This window comes from Anolis carolinensis, unplaced genomic scaffold (genome assembly GCF_035594765.1).
Source record: "Anolis carolinensis isolate JA03-04 unplaced genomic scaffold, rAnoCar3.1.pri scaffold_10, whole genome shotgun sequence".
Lineage (NCBI taxonomy): Eukaryota > Metazoa > Chordata > Lepidosauria > Squamata > Dactyloidae > Anolis > Anolis carolinensis.
In genome coordinates this window covers 5,258,535-5,280,912 of record NW_026943821.1, presented here as the reverse complement: position 1 = coordinate 5,280,912, position 22,378 = coordinate 5,258,535, and the positions used below count along the sequence as shown (strand labels likewise).

At 42.8% G+C, this 22,378-nt stretch overlaps 1 protein-coding gene across 1 annotated transcript in view; it reads left to right on the top strand.

Moving 5' to 3' along the window:
* arhgap35 (Rho GTPase activating protein 35) overlaps positions 1 to 21,266 on the top strand; it is a 77,107-nt gene extending 55,841 nt beyond the window's left edge. Inside the window, exons 4-7 of the mRNA XM_003228036.4 lie at positions 6,303 to 6,380; positions 8,222 to 8,353; positions 13,609 to 13,714; positions 15,596 to 21,266. Coding sequence (XP_003228084.1) covers positions 6,303 to 6,380; positions 8,222 to 8,353; positions 13,609 to 13,714; positions 15,596 to 15,956 — 677 coding nt within the window. The 3' untranslated portion in view covers positions 15,957 to 21,266. The remainder of the gene's footprint in view (positions 1 to 6,302; positions 6,381 to 8,221; positions 8,354 to 13,608; positions 13,715 to 15,595) is intronic.
* The last annotated feature ends 1,112 nt before the right edge of the window (positions 21,267 to 22,378 follow it).

Sequence of the window (22,378 nt, the reverse complement as noted above, 5' to 3'; positions counted from 1 at the left end):
TGGTATTATATATACTTCTGATGTTGAATGAACAGATCATTGGCAACAGCTGACTTAGATCCAGAGTTAGGTTTGTATGATTTGATATCCTCTCTCAAATACAGTAGAGTCTCACTTATCCAAGACTCGCTTATCCAAGCTTCTGGATTATCCAATGCATTTTTGTAGTCAATGTTTTCAATATGTCATGATATTTTGGTGCTAAATTTGTAAATACAGTAATTACACAATAACATTACTGCATATTGAACTACTTTTTCTGTCAAATTTGTTGTATAACGTGATGTTTTGGTGCTTAATTTGTGAAATCATAACCTAATTTGATGTTTAATAGGCTTTTCCTTAATCCCTGCTTATTATCCAGGATATTCGCTTATCCAAACTTCTGCCGGCCCGTTTAGCTTGGATAAGTGAGACTCTACTACCCTGTTTCTCCTAAAATAAGGCATCCCCAGAAAATAAGACCTAGTAGAGGTTTTGCTGAATTGCTCAATATAAGGCCTCCCCCAAAAGTAAGACCTAGCAAAGTTTTTGTTTGGAAGCATGCCCACCGAACAGAACACCAGAGAATGCAGGATCGGTAAATGTACGTACCATAGAGTGTTGTACATGGAAATAATGGTAGTAACAAGAAATTCTTTATAGGATTCACAGTTTGCCTGGTAATAATAATAATAATAATAATAATAATAATAATAATAATAATAATAAGTTTATTTATATCCCGCCTCCATCTCCCCCGAAGGGGACTTGGGGCGGCTTACAGCAAAATCAGCTACAAAATAATGATAAAATAAAATATGAAACATCAAAGAACAATAATAAAAACCAATAATAATATATACACAGAAGCCGAAAAAACACAACGCGGTATTAAAACATCGAATTAAAAACAATGAGGTTGCAATAGCGGATAGGCAAGGTGCACATTATGAGTTACAAATTTTAAATAGATAAAGTGCAATAGATTCATTTAAGATCACATTGGACAGAGAGGATATACTGGTTATACTGATTTGTGATGACAACCACTGTACAGTATATAATAAATGTTCATTTTTTTTGTTCAACAATAAATGTGAATTCTTCTTCATGGAAAAATAAGACATCCCCTGAAAATAAGACCTAGAGCATCTTTGGGAGCAAAAATTAATATAAGACACTGTCTTATTTTCGGGGAAACACGGTATATACCTGACCACCAAGGCCGCTTATCCGTTTATAGTGCTGTTGCTCATTGTTTTTCCTTTCTTGCTTTGTTTTGGCACATGCACAAGTCTTATGATAATAGCTCACATACTGTTCTTAGTACATGAAGTTTGCTAGCTTTGCATGTGGCCAGGACGTGGTGTAAAACAGGATTTTATAACGTAAACATGGAAGTGGATTGCAGGAAATATTGAGCCTGTTATTAAACATTGCTGTTTCTATGCAGTGAAGTTGAATGGCTTTTACAACTGAATTGCATTCATCTCGGTTCATTGTATGATTGGTAAGTTCTCATATGTCCTCTCAGCTCATAAGCGATTGATGTTTTGGTGTTGCTGTCTTTGTGCAACTGGCTGTGGAATAAGAGAGCTGCATAACTGTGGGGGAAACGTAACGTTGTAGGAGACAGTGCAGATACTGCATTAATTATGTGTAGCCATCTTAGAGATGTTCTTGTCCCAAGATATGTTTTGTTTGTTCCAGCATAGTCTGACTTTTAAGCAAAAAATATATCCCATTTTGATCTTTTTTATGCTGCGCAGCAATCAAGGCTATCATTCCATGGCACCCATCTCTTTCCTCTAGAAATGAGGCTAGCTTTGTTCGGTTTGGTGCAGCAGGGAGCATTTGGGGTCAAGCTTGCTATCCAGAGCACAGAGCTTGCAAAGGCTTAATGACTGTGTGACTGCGTTCAAACAGCCCTTTATGTCTCGTGCTGGTGCCTTTCTTCCCCTTCGAGTTTACACACTTGCCTTTTGATTTTCTTTCTGGGCCCCGTCGGGTATGAAAATGGAGCCAGCGTAGGTGGTTGCTTAACTAACCACCTTTTTTCATAGAGGTGGAGTAATGGCATGTTGCAAATCCTCCTAATGATAAGGAACCACAGGGTGGCTGTAAGGAGCAAGCATTGTGTGGTGTGTCTTGAGAGAGAGATGCAACTAAGTGTGATGAACAAGGCCTTGAAGCTCCTGCAGGTGAGATGCCTTTGTTGCGCTGTCAAATGTCAGACTGAGGTGGAGATGGGAAGCTCAATTGGAGACCTTTTAGAATCATTGGCTCTTACAGTTAGAAGAGATCCTAAGGGCCATCCAGTCCAACTCCCTTCTGCCATGCAGGGTCACACAATACAAGCCCCCCAACAGATGGCCATCCAACCTCTGTTTAAAAACTCAAAAGAGAAGGAAACAGCAGCAACTCCCAGGCAGCAGCATATTCCACTCCCTACCAGCTTTTACTGCCAAATAATTTTTCCTACTGTTTAAGTGGAATCCCTTTCCCTGAAATTTGAATCCATTGCTGCATTGTGTCCATGTCTCTAGAACAGCAGAAAACAAGCTTGCCCCTTCCACAGTATGATAGCCTTTCAAATATTTAAACATGGTAATCATTTCCCCTCCCAACCTTCTCTTCTCCAAACTAAACATATACGATATAGACACTTAAGTCTTCTGGATGTACAGTAGAGTCTCGCTTATCCAACATAAGCAGGCCAACAGAAAGTTGAATAAGCGAAAATGTTGGATAATAAGGAAGGATTAACTAAATGCGCATTAAACATCAAATTATGTTAGAATTTTACAAATTAAGCACCAAAACATGTTTTACAACAAATTGACAGAAAAAGCAGTTTAATACACGGTAACGTTGTTACTGTATTTATGAATTTAGCACTGAAACATTGCAATGTATTGAAAACATTGACTACAAAAACGTTGACTACTAAAAATTAACTACAAATAAAGATAGACTTGCGTAAAATGAACTTACAGTAACAACACTGTTGGAAATTACATCTGTAAAAAGTTCAGTCCTGTGAAGATTTTTAAAAATCTGTGATCCTTGCCTGCCTAGAGAAACAGCTGTGGATCCGGGGGGGAGGCAGACTGCGTTGGATGATATAGAAAGTTAGATAAGCGAAGGTTGGATAAGTGAGACTGTACAATATTTAGATTGCGTTGGCCTTTTTGGTTGCCATGTCACACTCTTGAGTCATATTCAGCTTGTCGTCCCCTAGTTCCCTTTCCTATGAACTGTTTTCAAGTCAGGTGCCACCCATCCTATATCTGTGCATTTTATTTTTCTGCCTAAGTGTAGTACTGTACATTTCTCCCTGCTGAAGTTCATTTTGATAGTCTTGGCCCAGCTTTCTAATCTGATAATCTTTTGTTGGGTTTTTGCATAGTGGGGCTGTCCTAAGTATTTGCCTAGTCCCAGGCACAAGATATTCAAGCTCCATTACCATAAGAAGAACCCAGTGTGAGATTAACTTGGGTGACACAGAGATACATTTTTCGCCCAATCTGCTTCACCTGAGTTCATCCTCTTGCACCAGTCCCAGACTGGGTTTGAATCCACAGTTTGAGGGGCTTTGTGCACCTTCCATTACAGTCCGGGCTGCCGCTGAATGGACAGCGCAGGTAGTCTGTGTGTCTGTGTAATCTTTCCCATATTGTCCGTTGACAAGTTTGTTTGGACTGGAGGCACTGGGAAGATAAATGGCGGTGGCAGCTGCTTCGTTCCCTCTCCCCGGTGAACAGGCACAGTGGCTCTTTTGTTCCCAGCGTGGAATTATACGGCCCTCTGGGCTGGTCCATTAACCCACTTTCCCTCCCTGATGAGGTGAATGGCTTTCTGCGAAATGAGGTCCCTGTGCAGGCAGCCTCTGTGGCAATTAGAGCTTTTAAGCCTTGCAATTGATGACCTGGACTCTGAATAAATCCTCTTCATCCCAGATTCACCTATCATCAATCTACTCCCTTCCCTGGGAGGGAGGCAAGCAGGCCTTCTGCTTTTATCTTCCCCAAAGATTGGCCTCTCAGAAAGTGGCAATTAAAACAATTGCTTAATTGAAACATTGGGCTCCTCCTCCATCCCCAACTCAGGCTGCATATTTACTGAAGCAGGCCTTCCTCCTTCAAAGGGCAACCACCTTTGCCCTCTGATGCCTTCCCTCTTTTCATATTGTAAATTTCCTCGCCAGCTTTCTTGTATTTCTCTTTAGGACAGCTACAGGCAGCATTGAAAATCGCCATCAACTTTCTTAGATGTGCAGTCGCTAAAAACTTCTTTAACCCTAAATGCAACCAGGCATGCCACAACTCACCTTTACATCATATTTGACAACTATATTGTGATAGAGAGAGTATTAAGAATTATAATAAGAGCCCCGTGAGGTAGATAGATCTGGGCATAAAAGGCCCGAAGCCACCAAGTGCATCTCTGGAAGAGACAGCATATAAAACAGTGAACCTGATTTGTAGGTTTGTTCTTCACCACCACTTAAGTTCCTGAAGTATTTTTAATTTTGAACTCTGTGGAGAGGGCATTCTTTCAATGTATAATTTTTTTTTGTATTTTACAACCGGTTTACATATTTGCGTATCCAGTTAGGAAGATTCTTGGGTGGTAGGTCTGGAAAAGATTCCTCTGCCAGAGGCCTCCCCTTTTGCCTCTACAGACTGGTTCTGGACAGCGACTTATTTATTTATTTACGGTATTTATATTCCGCCCTTCTCACCCCGAAGGGGACTCAGGGTGGATCACATTACACATATAAGGCAAACATTCAATGCCTTAACATAGAACAAAGACAAGACAAACGCGGGGCTCCAAGCTGGCCTCGAACTCATGACCTCTTGGTCAGAGTGATTTGTTGCAGCTGGCTGCAGCTGGTTGCTCAACAGCCTGCGCCACTGCCCAGGCCCCTTATCTTAGAATATTCATGAGAGATGGGAAGTGGGAGAAAACCAAGTCTAAAAACAAATGAAATATTGTATAATTAAAATAGCAACATGAAACATGAACAAGGAGCATGAAAGGCATTGCAGACTAACTCAGCCAGAGAAATCAGCCATAGCAGAACACCTGATGAACTAACCTGGACACAACATATTATTTGAGAACACAGAAATACTGGACCACTCTCACAACCACCATGTCAGACGATACAGAGAAGCCATTGAAATCCACATGAAGCATGTGGGGAATTCCAACAGAAAGGAGGAAACCATGAAAAGGAACAAAATCTGGCTAATGAACAAAACCTGGCTCTTAACATCAAGACAGTAAATAAAGAACAACACTCAAAAGGCAGTGGAATTCCAGACATGAAACAATCAGGGCCAGCTAACACCTCCTAACAAAGGATTCCCCCAGGCAGGAATCAGCCAGGCCACACCGGCCTCCAACAGACAAGAGTTCTTTCTCCCACCCTGGACCTTCCCACAGATATATAAACTTCACTGGCCTAGTTTTCCATATACCTCACAACCTCTGAGGATACCTGCATAGATGTGGGCAAAACTTCAGGAGAGAATGCTTCTGGAACATGGCCATACAGTCTGGAAAACTCACAGCAACCCAAAATAGCAGCAGTTTAACCTATTAAAAAAAAACTAGCATCTAGAAAAAAAATTCCCATGATTAAGAGAATACACAACTCACTTCCACTATAACTTTTTAGTCCTTGGGTGGTGGTGGTGTAGCTCATTTATTTATAGAAAGCTTTCCACTTACACACAGACACACACCATGTTTACCAATTTTTACAAGATCTGTGTTCTAGATAGTCTTTCTACAATTATATATATTTTTTACATTACAGGTACAAAGAAATGTTTGTCATGCCTTTTTTGCAAGGGCAAAAGGAATGTATACCAGTTCCTCTTTTACAGCTAAGATGAGCTTCCAGAGCAGCTTGTAGCAATTAAATCCTTCACAGTATTAGATGTTAAAGCTACATGGATGCTTGGAGAGGGGGAGAATAATATTTTCATTTTTTAATCTGTTACTGTGATCTTCCAGAATTCTGCCTTTGTTTCCCTTTTAGCAAATTAAAATCTAGCCATTCCCTTTAGTAGACAGAGAAAGTAAAGTTAATCTTATCTTCTCTGATCTCTCTTGATATATTGAAAAATTTAAGACTAGTGTAAATCTAGTAGGAAATGTTTAACCAAAGTTCCCTAATGTTGATAATATAACTAATCTTTTGCGATCATTTCCCTGCAGGAAACTATTCTCTGTTTCTTCTTGGTGGTGCTAAGTCCTTCAGATTTGTGGTTTTACTCTGTAGTGATTTCTTTTTCTTTTGCCAGGGTTGGGCACAGAAGGTATCTACCGGGTGAGTGGAAACAAGTCTGAGATGGAAAGTTTACAACGGCAGTTTGATCAAGGTAAGAGCCATCTCTGGTCTGTTCCCTGAAATGTGATGAAACACCATAGTAATATCAACCTCTCAGTGAGTAATGTCATGCTTGTAACAAGGAAACCTGAAAATACAGTGAAGCCAAACGTGTGTAGTTTGCCTTGGTAGCTTTATTTGTTTATTAGTGACATTTATATCCCACCCTTCTCACCCCAAAGGGGACTGTCAAAGGCCAGACGCCAACTGAGAGCAAAATATAGTTTAATTAACAACTCAAAAGCAGTTCAGTAATTTGTCCAGAAGCTTTAAACACTTAATTTTCAGTGTTCATAAGCAGTTAAAACTGAAAAAACGCCAAAAGTGCAAACTGGCATATAATCCGGATTTTCCAGAGATAAAATCCGGATTAAAACTAAAATGCTTGAATTCAGCTCAAAATCACAAAACAGGCTCAAAAATGGCAAACACACAAAGGCCAATAGTCCCAATCACCCAAAAGTTCCCCAAAACCCAGAAGCACAATAAAAATCCCAAAACTAAAGCAAAAGCCCAAACCAGGCTAGAGCTCTTCGCTCAAAGCGGCATGAGCTCGCAAAGCAGGAAAAACGCTGTCGAGATAGTGGCAAGCCGCTGTGGAGCAGAAAGCCAAACCAGGAGTTAAAGGAGCGTAGCGTTGAGACGAAGTTAAGCTGGTCCGAAGTCGGGATAAGGAAACAACGCCAGCGTCGAGGACAAAGCCAGTAGTCAGCAACAGTAGTCAGCCACGGAGATGAGAACAATATCAAGCCAAGTTTGGGAGCGTAGAGATATGCCAAGTCGAGTTCCAGTCCAAGGTCCAAAGGATGAAGTCGTCACAACAAGGTCCACATCACGGGATGGCACAAAAAGCCAAGACAACGAAGGCGAACAGCAGCTAATGCAAAATGGTAATAACAGTGCAGTCCAAGAAAACTCACACAGTTCCAGCCATCCATTGTAAAATAACCCGGATCAAACTTACATCGGTTGCAAAGTCCCAAGCCAGTCTTCAGAATCATGCACAGGAAACCCAATAGCGCCCAGCAACACCTTGCCACATGCAAAGAATAATGGCCAACAACCCCCAATTTATTTAGGTTCCTTTGGGCGTCCAAACCTCCAACGCCCTAGGATCAGGCGTCCCCAATTCCTCATCAGAATCAAGATCACCCTGTCCACCCCCAACTCTCTCCACACCTGTGGAACTGCCCTCATTCCTCCAGGTAGACCATGTGGGATCTACTTCTGAAGATACTCAATCCTCTCCTGCATCCACAGCATCCATGGTCCCAGTTTCCTCCCCAAGATCCTCCGGAGCCCGTGCCCAATCTGTGCCAACCTCTTCTGCCATTACCGGTTCTTCAGCATCCATTTCCACCTCAAGATCCCCTTCCAAATCCTCACATGAAGACTCCCCATCTAACTCCCTGATTCTTTTCCTGTGTAAATCTTCCAGCGAGCCCTCCTCGCGAGGGTTCTTCCTTCCCCTCCTGATCCCACCATTATCACTCACAGCCTCAGAAGACTCATTCACAACAGGGACTCAGGGCGGCTTACAGGTTATATTTACATACAATATATTATATTATTAGCATAGCACTATATAAGCATTATATATTACTATATTGTACTGTAACACTACATTGCAATATTATTAGTAATATTACATGTCATATAAATATACAATTCTAATAGTGTATTATTATATTGCATTACATTATAATATTATTATCAATATTATATGTATATACAATATATTATATTATTAGTATAACATAGTATGAGTATTATATATTATTATATTGTTATATTTGATATACAAGGTGTAATTATTGTGAAATGTTCATGTAGATCACAATCTGGACCTTGTAGAGAAGGACTTCACTGTGAATGCTGTAGCTGGAGCCATGAAGAGCTTCTTCTCAGAATTGCCTGAACCCCTGGTACCTTACAATATGCAGGCTGAGCTGGTGGAAGCCCACAGTGAGTATGCTGCTTTGGTTTTTTTTTATATTAATAAAGGTACGTTCAGACCTCTCAGTCTTTTTCCATCCTGTCTTGAAAGCATCCTGACTTAGGGAGTGGGTGAGGGAGGGAAAGAAACCACAAAAATTCCTATATTTTGCAACCAGATGGTGCTTTCTGCAACTATTTGTTCATATACTGTTGCAGATACATATGTGGATAATGGCACAAAATGGGCATGACAACTCTAGCTCTGCCATGGCCTGGAACACATCCCACTTTACATGTCTTCCTGCATTTGTGTTTCTCCCTCAGGGCTCATAGCTGCATAGATGATCTGAGAAAGATAGTTCTAGTGTTTAGAAATAGAGGATTCTAATTTCCTTGCCTGCTCTTCAGCCTTTGTGTGGATCAAGACTGCTTTAAAGGGTTAACTTATAAGCTTTCCCCTTCATCCCAGCAGTTACCCACTTCTGATTGTGTTGTTGAAGACTTTCAAGGCTGGAATCACTGGGTTGCTGTGAGTTTTCCAGGCTGTGTGGCCATGTTCCGGAAGCATTCTCTCCTAACATTTTGCCCACATCTATGGCAGGCATCCTCAGAGGTTGTGAGGTATGTTGGAAACTAGGTGAGTGAGGTTTATATATCTATGGAAAGTCCAGAGTGGGAGGAAGAACTCCTGTCTGTTGAAGGCAAGTGTGAATGTTGCAATTAATCACCTTGATTAGCATTGAAAAGCCTTACAGTTTCAAATCAGGGAACATGAAACGCACTGCAGACTAACTCAACCAGAAAAGTTCAGCCATAGCCGAGCAAGGTGATTAATTACAACATTCACACTTGCCTCCAACAGACAAAGAGTTCTTTCTCCCACCCTGGACATTAACAGATATATAAACCCCACTCCCCACTTGCCCAGTTTCCAACAGACTTCACAACCTCTGAGAATGCCTGCCACAGATGTGGGTGAAATGTCAGGAGAGAATGCTTCTGGAACATAGCCATACAGCCCGGAAAACTCCCAGCAACCCAATGATACGCCATGAAGGCTTTCGACAACACATAGTTCTGGTGTTTAGAAATAGAGGGTCCTACTGTCCTCGCCTGCTCTTCAGCCTTTATGTGGATCAAGATTGCTGAAAGGGTTAGCTCATGAGCTTTCCCTTTCATCTAGGCAGCTAACCACTTCTGATTAGCTTCTGATTCTAATTATTTCAAGTTAAGTATTGAATAGTAGACCTCTGGACTACTTGATTCTTATATAGAGACACACATAAAAATTGAGTATCCAAGAAAGGAAGCAATTAGGATTAATTTCCTGCAGTCATGCTTGTTTGTTTTTTGAACAAAACAAACCCAATAACTGGAGAAATCTGACTAAGAGATTAAGAGATGTGATGACAGGTTCAAACCAAGGCAATAAGAGTTAGGAAAGTGGGGGAAGAACAACCAGCGGAAAGTTTTGCCACGAAAATTTTGTCTATACAGATATTTTTAGAAATCTAGTTTCTGGCCAGAGAATTCACAAAATCATCGTAAGCGTGAGTGAGGGCTGTATCTCATAGACTTGTCTTTGAATTCTGCCAGTGAAGAGGTTTAGAAGATTCTTGAAGACTGCTCTTGACTGTTGCACTCTAATGTTGCCCCTAGGCTTAAGATTAAACAAGCAAACAAACCCCAAAACTCAGAAGAGCTGAAGGTTTTTCAGCCTCTATGACAGCTAGTTTCTTTTTTAAAACACTAGGAAACAGATGTGAGTCTTGCTATGGTGCCATCTAGAGCTGGCGAATATAACAGCACGGGAAAGGACGACATTGTATGTGGGAACTGCTGAAGCAGCATCTTCTGCATTTCTAATCTTTCTTTTTCAACCAGTCTGAATGATTTTTAAAAAATCAGATGAGTCCAGCTTCATAATGGCATAGTATGAAAGCGTATATGCTCGGAGTGAGGTTTTTTCTAGCAGAAGCAGGTATATCATGAGGCAACAGCCTCAAGCTATATGGTTTGGATTCCATTAAAGATGGCAGAATGGGAAAGCAACAGATCAGGGTTAAGGGACCAATTGTCAGGGAACTTCTCATGCATGAGCTCCTGGGGATTGAACAAGGCACACATTTGACAAATACAAAAGAGAACCATCCATATGTTGCTGCCTGATTAATCCATGCCGGTCGAAAACGAGCTGGCATACTTTCATTATCATATGATAAATTCTGCTGGCAGAATGAAGCTGTTTCGAATAATAATACTTGCAAATCAGAGCAAAAGTAGTCTTGTTTAAGCATGAATGTATTTGAGCTAAAAGCTCCAGTCTATGAGAAAAGATGTTGTGTTTTTGGATTTTTTTTGTTTTGTTTCATACTGTAAACTCATCGAAGGAGGCCGATGCTGAATTGCTCAGATCCTTGTTAGTAAGTTCACAGCCAAGGAAACACCAAGATCCAAAGGTTTTGAGAATGGTGACATGGAGTGGGGTTCCGGGTATTGAATTGGGCTGATGTAAAGGGAGAAATGGGTACAGTTCTTATACCAAGAGCATCAGCACTGTAGGTCTGGATTAACAGTATTTACTTATTTCGTGTCAAAAGCAGCTCATAAATAAATACCCCGTATATACTCGAGTATAAGCCGACCCAAGTATAAGCTGAGGCACCTAATTTTACCACAAAAACTGGGAAAACTTATTGACTTGAGTATAAGCTGAGAGTGGGAAATGCAGCTGCTTGTGGTAAATTTCAAAAATAAAAATAGATATTAATAAAATTACATTATTTGAGGCATCAATAGGTTAAATGTTTTTGAATATTTGTATAAAACTGTAATTTAAGAACATAATAAGACTTTACTAAGATAAGATTGTCCAACTCTGATTACCTATATACAGTGTTCCCTTACTACTTCGCGGTTTGCTTTTTGCAGATTCGCTGTTTAGCAGGTTTTCAATAAACACTAAAACAATATAATAAACCATCAAAATTTCTGATATTTCCTTCCTTCCTCTCTCTTTTTCCTTCCTTCCTAAGGAGAAGCCTAAGGAAGGAGGGAAGGAGAAGCCGAAGGGAGAGAAAAAGAGGTTGAAGCAGCTTTGTGAGATTGTAAACAACACAGTTGGACAGCATCAGTGAGATTGTAAACAACACAAATATAGTGTCCCTACTTCGCGGATTTTCACTTTTCCCGGGTGGTCCTGGAATGTAACCCCCGCTATAAGTGAGGGAACACTGTACTCAAGTATAAGCCAACCTGAATATAAGCCGGCCAGGACCCTCACTCGAGTATAAGCTGAGGGGAGCTTTTTAAGCCCTAAAAAAGGGCTGAAAAACTAGGCTTATACTCAAGTATATACAGTAAGTATAAAACTGATAAAGTAGAGGGAACACAAGCTGCTGAATAATTTTTGACCAAAAACGGGCAACAGCGACTGTATTGTCTGTAGCTGTAAACAATTCTTCTGTGCATGAGGCAGGGCATTGTGGGCAAGCATACATATTTGGAGTTGTTTCTTCTGCTCCACAGTTGCACAAGGTAGAGGATTCTTCAAGGTAGTGCTATCTTGCCAGGTTGTCTTTTGATCTGCCCACTCTGCTTTTGAGTCTGCTCAAGGAGTTCCAAGAACCATTCTTGGTTTAGGATTTCCTGGTTTATTTATTTATTTACAGCATTTATATTCCACCCTTCTCACCCTGAAGGGGACTCAGAGCGGATCACATTACACATATAGGCAAACATTCAATGCCTTTTAACATAGAACAAAGACAAACAAACATAGGCTCCGAGCAGGCCTCGAACTCATGACCTCCTGGTCAGAGTGATTCATTGCAGTTAATTGCAGCTGGCTTGCTGTCCCGCCTGCGCCACAGTCCGGGCTGCCCAGAGGGATACTCTTGCTGTTGCTGGAGGAACATTAAGAGGAGTGGTGGTTCTTGTGAAGCTTTTCCTTGATTTGAGTCTACTGGGAGGAGGCTGATAGCCATGCAGAGGATGGCTTTCAGTGTTCAACCTTATTTCTTTCACAGTTAGCAGCAACTTCCTGTCTCACATCAGGGAGGGCAATGCCAGCTAGCTTGTAGAGTTTATTGACAGGTTTAAGGCATCCTGTGATTATTCTGCATGTTTCGTTCAGTGCTATGTTCACCTACTTTGAATAGACAGACTTAGCCAAACAGGGCAGGCATACTCAACAGTTGAGTAAGACAAGGCCAGGGCTGATGTTCTTATTAATTTTGAGTCTGCACCCCATGCTCTGCCAGTAAGTTTCTGCAGGATGTTATTGCATGCAGCTACTTTGTGGATATAATATTTCCATTCAGGTCCATGGCAAGGTCAGATTTGTGGCAATAAGTTCATCCTGGTTGTGCACACTTCCTGCATCACTCCACAGAGTAGCAATTTGTGAACAGCTTGACGTTTATATTGGCTCAAAACATAGGTTTTTATATTTAGGGAGAAATGTATAACCCTCCCCAAACAGCAGAATCATGTAGACTGAAGCTTCAGGACCATCACAACAGCATCTTCTTGATCATTTAATTGGTGTCCTTAGTAAGCAGTGTCAGTAGTGCTGTAAAATTAAGGTTTTATTGGGTGTCTTTTGACTACATTTCAAATGATAAAAATTGAAATTCCTATCCTGTTATGTATTTTTTGAAAACATGTTCAGTTTTTCAACACCCTTTGAAATAAATTAACAAAGCAGTTAAGCAAATAGCTTAACCCCCCTCCTCCCCCATTCCTCACAGCTGTCTTGCTAGAGCCAATGTCTATGCGACATGGTCTATATATCTATACACACGCCTTCATGTTTTAGTAAGCCTGATTGTTGAAAATGAGGGTAGGTTACAGGAAGCTCAGTTTCTTTATATTTCAACAACTTGACAGTTTCCAATTCTGATGGTTCTTGAAAATATGAGAGGAAAATTTGTAATATTTGAGGATTGCAAAATGACTGCTGCAGAACGCATTTTGTGTACTGAATGCAGGCAGTCTGTCACCTGTCATGTTAGTGACAGAGAATAATTTTAAATACCAGGAAATTAGCTGCGATTGTTCCTCATTAAAACGTCAGTGTTTAACAAGTGGTTTATTTTGTTCGCTGTGTTGAGATATTATTCTCTTACCCAAAGAGAATTCTCAGGTGTGTTGTGAAGGGTCTTGTGGGATTTTTCTCCTTGAACATCAGTGGCTACAGGCTTCTTAGTGGAGAATGTTTTAAAATCCTTACATTTCTTTTTTCACAATTGGTAAGTCTTGTTCCTTTCCCTTTTAAACAGAGATCAACGACAGAGAGCAGAAGCTGCATGCACTTAAAGAGGTGCTGAAAAAATTTCCCAAGGAGAACTACGAGGTCTTCAAATACGTTATCTCCCATTTGAACAAGTATGTGCCGTGCCATGCGCGTTTCTACGTCAGCCTGAGATGCAAATGGGGGAGGTGGGAATGTCACCTTAGTTTTAGCCGCTGCCTTCTTAACAAGCACGGAGTGGTGCATTGCCAACGCTGGGTCATTTCACAGCCACAATGGGGCAGCGGAGCCTGCCTGAAGTGAATCTATTCCCTGACATTTCTTCCAATTAAGCCAGCCTGCATTTATCAGGGGTCTCATTAAGTTTGGTAAATCCTGCTACTCCAGAAATTGGCAGCGGCGCTCTAATGGAGGTTGTGTTAGGCCCGCTGTCTCCCCACTTTCATTAGCCACGTCCAGAGGGCATTTGCTGCTTGGCAGAGGTCATATTTGCAAGGCTGTGCTCTTACATTCCCAGTTAATGAGTCCAGAATAACCAACAGCCCTTTGGGTTTGGTTCTCACAGCCTCTAATGGAAATGGTAACAGCCCTACGACACTCAGAAGGTGTGTTCTTGGCATCACTATAAACAACCTTCTTGTTCAGAAAAACAAGGCAGCTGAAGGATGTGGGTTTTTTCCACTCTTCTCATTAGATTCACATATATTTTTTGCAGATCTATGCTAAACTGTATGCATTAACCTACAGTAACAACCATGGCCCACTCTTTAAATGCTTTTAGAAGGAGAGGAGTCCAAATGATCTCTTTCCTGTTCTTTTGACTGTTCTGAGTAAAAAATATGGGAATTCAAAACCCTTAGTCCAAGCATATCCAGCAAGCTTGTCCCTTCTACTTACGTTGCCTATATGGATAATTACAAGTATCACAGTCCCTAATGCTGTTCCTCTCTCTTACTGCATGTACTCAGTGCCCAAAAAGGATGATCAGAATGTCATCAGCCACACACACACACACACACACACATATGAAAAGGCAGTGACAGCTCTAGCGCGAGCTGAAGGATAGGCTAACCACTGTTAGGAATTGTGGAAGTCCAAAACACCTGGAGGGCTGAAGTTTGCTGATGCCTGTGCTAACCCCACAATATCTGTGGACTGTCCTCTTTGGAGCACATTGGCCTTTTTATGTGGCATTCTTGTGGGTACGAACGTGCATCCCCGCCACATAAAGGTTCCAATGTGTGCTCCAATTAAAGACATGGCTTTTCCATCGAGCCTTCAACCATGGTTGGCTTTTTTAATAATACATATGAGGACCTTCAGATTCTCTATCAAGCACTTTACAATTTTGAGATCAAATGCTGTAGTTTTTACCTACAGAATCAGGGGGTACAACGAATTGTGATGTTATGTTTGACCGTTTATTGTGTATGTTTTGTTTTGCACTTTCTGTATTTTGTATGTTACACCTTGAGTGTTCTGTGAGCCGCCCCATGTCCGGGATATAAATAAAGGTTTATTATTATTATTATTATTATTGACACAACAACATTGTATGACACAGCAACAAGATAGATATGCTGGATTTCGTATCACAAAATCACAAGTCGAACACTTCCCAAGTGTCTAGGACTGTGTGATGTATTTTCGGATGATGCGTGAAGATCCCAGTAGGGTGGCCTTCATAATTTTGTCAATGTCTATTGTTTCCAAATGCCGGCTAAGATCTTTTGGCACGGCACCCAATGTGCCAATCACCACTGGGACCACCTGTACTGGTTTCTGCCAGAGTCTTTGAAGTTCAGCCTTGAGGTCCTGATAGCGACTGAGTTTTTCCTGTTGTTTTTCGTCAATGCGACTGTCACCTGGGATGGCAACATCAATGATCCAAACCTTTTCTTTTCCACAACTGTGATGTCTGGTGTGTTGTGTTCCAGAACTTTGTCAGTCTGGATTCGGATTATTATTATTAAGCCTTGCTAACTGTTTGGGGTGGGGGTCTCTATATCTTGCAGAGTCAGCCAACACAACAGAACCAATCTGATGACCAGCGAGAACCTCTCCATTTGCTTCTGGCCCACCCTGATGAGGCCCGACTTCACCACCATGGATGCTCTCACTGCCACCCGCATTTATCAGACAATCATAGAACTCTTCATCCACCAGTGCCCCTTCTTTTTCTACAATCGGCCCATCATTGAGCCCCCTGGTGCCATGCCCAGCTCCCCCTCGGCCCTTCCCGTCAGCACCGCTTTCCTCTCCTCCACCCCTGTGATGGCCCAGCCCTCCCCTCCGCAGACGCCTCCTCCCTCACCACAGTCTCCCCTCCAGCCCCTTCTCCCTCCCCAGCTTCAAGCTGAACAGCATACACTGTGAACTCTGGTGCGAGAGGAAATCGAGGTCCACTGCTGTTCTGATGTGCCGAACAAAGACTAGAAACTCAGCCCTGGCATCGCTTGGCACTCTCTTTCCCCACTCCACTCTGTGGCAGACTTGTGGTGTGGAATAGAGCACTAGCAAGTTGGCGCATTGGACATGTGTGAAGCCTTGGTTCTGCCTCAGTGCCTGGCACAGAAGGACCTGCCGGAACACAGGCAGCGTGGGACCTTCTGCTGAGCAGAGAGGATGCAGGCCTCTCCCCTTCCGCACTGGCTCTTTCTTCGACCAAGAGCAGTCCCGACCCAAGTAGGACTTGTGGGAACATTGCCAAGTTTGGAGGAGGGGAGCGTAGTCTGTTGGCTTTTAGATGCGTATCTGGGAATCTCTCCTTTCCCGTCTTCTCTTGGGCTCGCATGTGAACCGAGGGGCGCTGCTAAGGCGTAACAGGATTCGGAGCTTCTCCCCAACAACACATTCCATAAGCTGTAATGGAGGCCTACTCTGCAGCACTGGACATCTCACCCATCTTGCGGGGACCATGATTTCCGCTTGCGGCACCCCAGCCTCTTGGCTCAGAAGGACTGGACCAATGCTCTGAACAGAAAGCTTTTAAAATTTCGACAAGGCTGGAATGAAACTTTGTCTTGACTCTGAAATAATGGCCAGTCAAAGTGGGAAGGAAGAGCCCCTCCCCTTGACATGAATGGGGAACCTGAGAGAAATGAGGCGTTCCCCTCACTTGCTGGTTGGGCTGTTTTTAACCTGGCAAAGTTGTGTGGGACTTTGGCTCCTTTTTACTTGTTCAGAGAATTTGTGCATGGCAGATTTCCCTTGGCGGCGGGTGGGTGGCGGGTTGTAGGGCAGTCCAGATTTGGTCTGGTAAGTTCTGCTGTCTTCATTTGACAAACAGCAACATATCTCTTGTTACCCTCCCTCCTCCCCTCTGCGCAGAATATTTGTTAGCACTTACGAGAGGAGAAAGAAAAGAGGCAAATGTGTGTGAGCATGTGCGTGTGTGAGTTTTGCAAGCAAAGTCCAAGTTTTGTTGTCTGACCTGAGGTTTCATTCCTTTGGCACGCAGTGTTGGAAAAATACTATTGGTGTGTATGAGAAAGAGAGAGAGAGAACGAGAATGAGAATGGGTGGTTATAACTACAGGTTTTTCAAAAATGTCCCCAGTGTTTTAAAGTGTAAAGCATGGTGCTGGAAATTGAGGAAAGTGTGACTTCTGTAGCTTCTTCTCCCTTGACTTTCATTGGAGGAGATGGCATCAGAAGAACAACATCCGCAGAACCATTTTCTGCGGATGTAGATGCAAAGTAGATGAGTCCATTACTATCTTGGAGACCCAGAGAGAGATGCTTGTTCAAAAGGCACACACAAAGGCGCACAACCTGTGAATCTCCCCCAACATCATCTGATATTTCTGACTATTTTGGCTCTAATCCTGAAAATGGCTGATGGGCATCAGTAAAGAAGACCCCCCCCCCCATGATCGAGTCTCACATTGGGCTGCTCAGGGCATGAAGGCTTAGGGAGAAACGACTGCATAGGAGGGCCTCAAAACGGCCAAAATCGGTAGCAGCTTTGTAGAAAGAAGCCTTGGGGCCAAATCTCAATGGCAACAATTATTTGGTTTGCCAGCACCACAGGAAATGGTCAAGCTGTTAATAAATGTGATGCATAGGCCCTCTTTATATCCTCTCCCTTCGTCATTTCAGAGCTCCCTCGTCCCAGTCTGTTTGCATTCGGCTGGTGTGTTTGCATGTGTATGCAAAGAAGCCTGTGCCCTGGCTCAACTCTTTGGTGCTCCCATGCACAGTGCACTTGTCTCTTCCCTTTGGCCTACACATGAAGCCACTGTGTGCTCATATCAGCCCCTTAATGCTGTGGTCTTCCCTCTCTTTTCCTCGCCTAGGTTCGTGTTGGTCATGAAGTACACTTGGCTGTTCTGCTCGTATTGAGCATGCTTCTTTCTTTACCTCTGATGTAGGGTGCCTGTACAAGGAAGAGCTAGAAGTGAACCACTACAATATTTCCCATGGAGACACCATGAAAATGGCCTGTGGGCTGTATAGCAGCAGTACCTAGTAAACTGCATTGTGTGTGTGTGAAAGAGAGAGAATGAGAGAGTGTGTGAGAGAGAGAGGAGATGATGAAGTCCGCACCTACTGATAGCAGGGCAGTTTCAACTGGAGTTTCCACGGTACCACTAGGAAGACACAAGGGAGGACTCCCTATGCCATCCTTTCTGTCTCTTCGCACTTTAAAGGAGAACCTGTGGTTTATTGCTGGTTTAGGCATTTCAAGGATGTTTGTGGTAAACTGTGTTTGGGGGATGGAGGGACTGAGGGTCGAGAGAAGAAGCCCCAACCCATTCCCAAATCAGACCTTCCTCTCACTCTGCTCCTTTTCTGGCATTGCAGAAGCCCAGTCTTCATCAAGCTGACTCTCTCCTATAAATAAGCTGAATTATGTACTACTTTTTCTTGAGAATCACATTTTAAAAATCGTATTGTGTCAGGATTGTGTGCCTGAAAAGCGTCCCTTGCAAGCATTCCCCTTTCCTCCTCTTCCAAGTTTTATATTCTCATGTGTTAAAAATTGAGCTTTTGTAAATAATGGACACTTTTTTGGTTGGTTTGAGACTGTTAAAAAGAAAGCAGAGAGGGTTCATACAACAATACGGAGGTTTGGGAAAGGAGGGATGATGAGAGGGCTGGGGAAAGAGGATCCCCCCACCTGACCCAGAAGAGGGTCACTACACCTATGCTGGGTTGGGCTAGTGTGAGAACTTGGCATTGTCGTTTTCTGTTGGAATACGGTCCTTCTGTGTATGCAAGGTCTTTTTCTGTGCCTTCTTGAAGGGTCTGATGCTACACATCTCCCACTAAAAAGGTCTCTTAGTAACAACTTTTGGGATTTGGGGCTTTCCTTGCTATTATACGCCTCTATCAGGGAGAGGTTTATTCAATGCCAGACATCTTTTCTATTTGCTGCTTCTCTGAATCCTCTACAATCTGGTGGCTGCCTGCTTGTAGTCCTTCACTGAAATAATTGTGGCAGATTCAAGTCCCACTGCTGCTGTGCTATGGAGGCTGTGGTCCTACTTTCCCATCACTTACCTGCTCAGAAGCGAATTTGGGATTTGCCGGATGGGCTCTCTGTAGTTGCCAAACGCTGTGGCCTTGTGATTCTAATCCTATTTTCTGTGCTGGAAATGCCAGGGAAGATGGGCTTCTTTCTCCCTGAGCCTGCCTCATTTCCTTGGTGCAGTGGGTTGAGGAGGTCTTGTTTTGTAGCGTGGGGAAATAGGTGCCCCCTTGCCAATTCCATACGGGACGCCAGTAATCCTACAAAAACAACAGGTGAAGTCAGGTGGATCATCCAGCCTAGCAGGGGAAGCATGTGTGCATGTTATGTGTGTGTAGCAGAACCAAGGTGTCGCTCCTGGGGACCACTGCTTATCTTGAATTAAGTGACTTCTGAGGCCCACTTGAATAGATGGGTGAACCTCATCCCTACCCCACAAAGAAAAGGAGCTAAACTACTTCGGCCTCTTTAGCTCCGATGGGCTTCTCGAGACCAATTCTTATGAGCTACAGGACCGGATATCTCCAAATCCTTCAACCTCCTAAAGGAACAGCATCCCTTTTGTGCTCACTAGTGTTTACAGTTTCCACCTCAACCTGACATTGCTTGTTTGCTGCCTAGGTGTTCCTTTCCACAGCTGAGTTAAGAAATAGAGGGATGAGGGTTGTCATATGGGCCACTGAGGGGGATAGAGATCAGCCTTGAAGAATGTGGAGTGCATAGAGGCATTTGGGTCGTAGTTCTGCTAAACCCTGGCTTTCTTTGTAGGATGCTGCTTCCTGTTGTGTCCCCCACTTATGGGCATTTTTGACACCTGCAGAAAGGGGGAAGTGCATGTTCTTCTTGTGCACAAATGGGACCATGTCCTCCTGTGACCTGCAGCGTCTTTCCTTTGGGAGAATGACTGGGCTTAGCTGTGCTGTGGCCGGAGTTTTACTTTGTAAGGCACACCTCAAATATGTGACACTCACCTTCCTTTTAACACTAAATCGATCCATTCTGTGTTTGAACACGATTTCAAGGCTATCAGGCTGGCGGCCTGTTCCTTCACAGCACTACGCTTCTCCAACTGACCTACATATGGGGTTTTTACAAGGGGAATCCTTAGCTGATCATCCGGATCCTTCATCCTTGACTCAGCAGCAGCCGTTGCATTCCCTTCCCTTTCTACATCTGAATTTTGGTTTCTCATTTGTCTTTCGCTTAACTTTTAGGGTTACTTTGGTCCACAGGCCAAGCAACTCCTTAATCTGTCTGTCTGTGTGTCAATCTGTCTGAACTGCAGCTGGAATTTGTCTGCTGTAAGATTTCGGTGGGGTTTGGGGGTGGCTTGGGGGCCCATGTCCCCTCACTGCCTGCGTCATAGGTCATACTTTTAACTGTTACAGCTGACCCCCACTTACCAGGTTTATTATTTTTTTTGTAAAATTGAAATACAATAGAAATATTGTATTTTAAATGTAGTCTAAGGCAGGGCGTAAGTTATTGTTTAAATAAAAAAAACTTAATTTTTTTCCTGTGTACATTAAAAAAAGAAGAGCCCTGTCTGCTTCTGAAATCGTATGGGAATAAAACTTGTCCTAAAAAGTCGGATTTAGTTCTGCACTCAGCTTATCTTTCCCCCTCCCACTTGGTACTTGTATTTTCACATGTAAAATTATCTCTATATATGTTGAATTAACTTTTTTAATTGAAGAGGAAGGAAAAGAAAAGATATTAATGGTCATAAAATGTGTTCGTAGTTCCAGCTAAGTATGTGCCCAAAACGTTCTTCACGGAAACGTACAACTATTATTATTTTTTCCTGAAAAGATCTGTATGTAAAGTATAATGTTTATTTCTCTGTATTTTTTAGGAGCCTAACAACATCCTTTCGTTCTTGGTGATAGAATATGTTTCCTTTTTTTAAAAAAAAAAATGCTTCTTTTTAAAGCACATTTTTAACAATTTTGTGGTTCTCTCCCTCCTCCCTTCCCTTTTCCATCCCCATCCTAGGCCAATCCAATTAGTGCATGATAATGTTGAAAGCTCTGGGCAAGCAAAGAAAAAAAAGCCCATTTTCTGCTGAGTTTAAAAGAAAAAAAAATCATGTATTTGCTACAGAGTCTTGTATGTGTCTCATTGGGAATGGTGTAAAAACTTAAAAGGCCTTACATGATATGTATCATAGTTAATAAATCAATCTTGTACAAAAAAAAAAGAAGGAAAGGTTCAGTCCAAGCCCTCCGAGTGGCTCTTTTCTCCTCTTTGTGTTCTCTGTGTGCGCTCACTCTCGCCCTGTTCCCACCACAACGCTTTGTTTGGCTTCTGCTTCTTTGTCTCCTCTAGAGAAAAAGGCCGGCAAGCTGCAGCCTGGTAGGGAAGCCCTGGCACCTCCGAAGACGGATGAAGCACAAAGAACGCAGAGGAATCCCAACTGATGCTTGCGCGATTGCAAGCATCTTCCTTTGTTTTAATCCACCCGCCTTCTTTTGTGCCGGGGATGCATCCGGGCTCTACTGATAGCAGGCACCTCCATCTAACACATTATTTTGGGTGAGTTCACTAGGAAGGGAGTACATTGAGAAAGGAAGTAAAAGATGCTGGTATTTTACCCCAAGGTAACATCGATGCTGCAGCAGCTGCCTAAAGATTGCTCTTTTTCTCAATGGGGATCAAGAGTGAAGATTCCCATTTATGGTCTTAGGTGACTGACATGGTCTGGATTTACACTAGTCATGGGCAAGCTTGGACTGTCCAGGTGTTTTGGACTGCAACTCCCACCATTCCTAACAGCCTCAGGCCCTTTCCTTTCCCCCCGCAGCCGCTTAAGCGGCTGCGTGGGGAAAGGAAGGGGCCTGAGGCTGTTAGGAATGGTGGGAGTTGCAGTCCAAAACATCAGGAGGGAGGGCCACAGTTTGCCCAGGTGTCAAAGGGATGACTTCATGAGTTCTTGGTTGGGCCTGAGGCTATTAGGAATGGCGTGAGTTGCAGTCCAAAACACCTGGACGGTCCAAGTTTGCCCATGGCTGATCTACACTGAGCATGGAAAGAAGTAGCGAGTGGAGTGCCACAGGGCTCCATCCTGGGCCCGGTTCTCTTTAACATCTTGATTAACGACTTAGACGAAGGGTTAGAAGGCACGATCATCAAGTTTGTAGACACCAAACTGGGAGGGAGAGCCAACACTCCAGAAGACAGGAGCAGAATTCAAAACGATCTTGACAGACTAGAGAGATGGGCCGAAACTTAACAAAATGAAATTCAACAGGGATAAATGCAAGATACTTCATTTTGGCAGAAAAAATTGAATTCAAAGATACAGAATGGGGGACGATGCCTGGCTA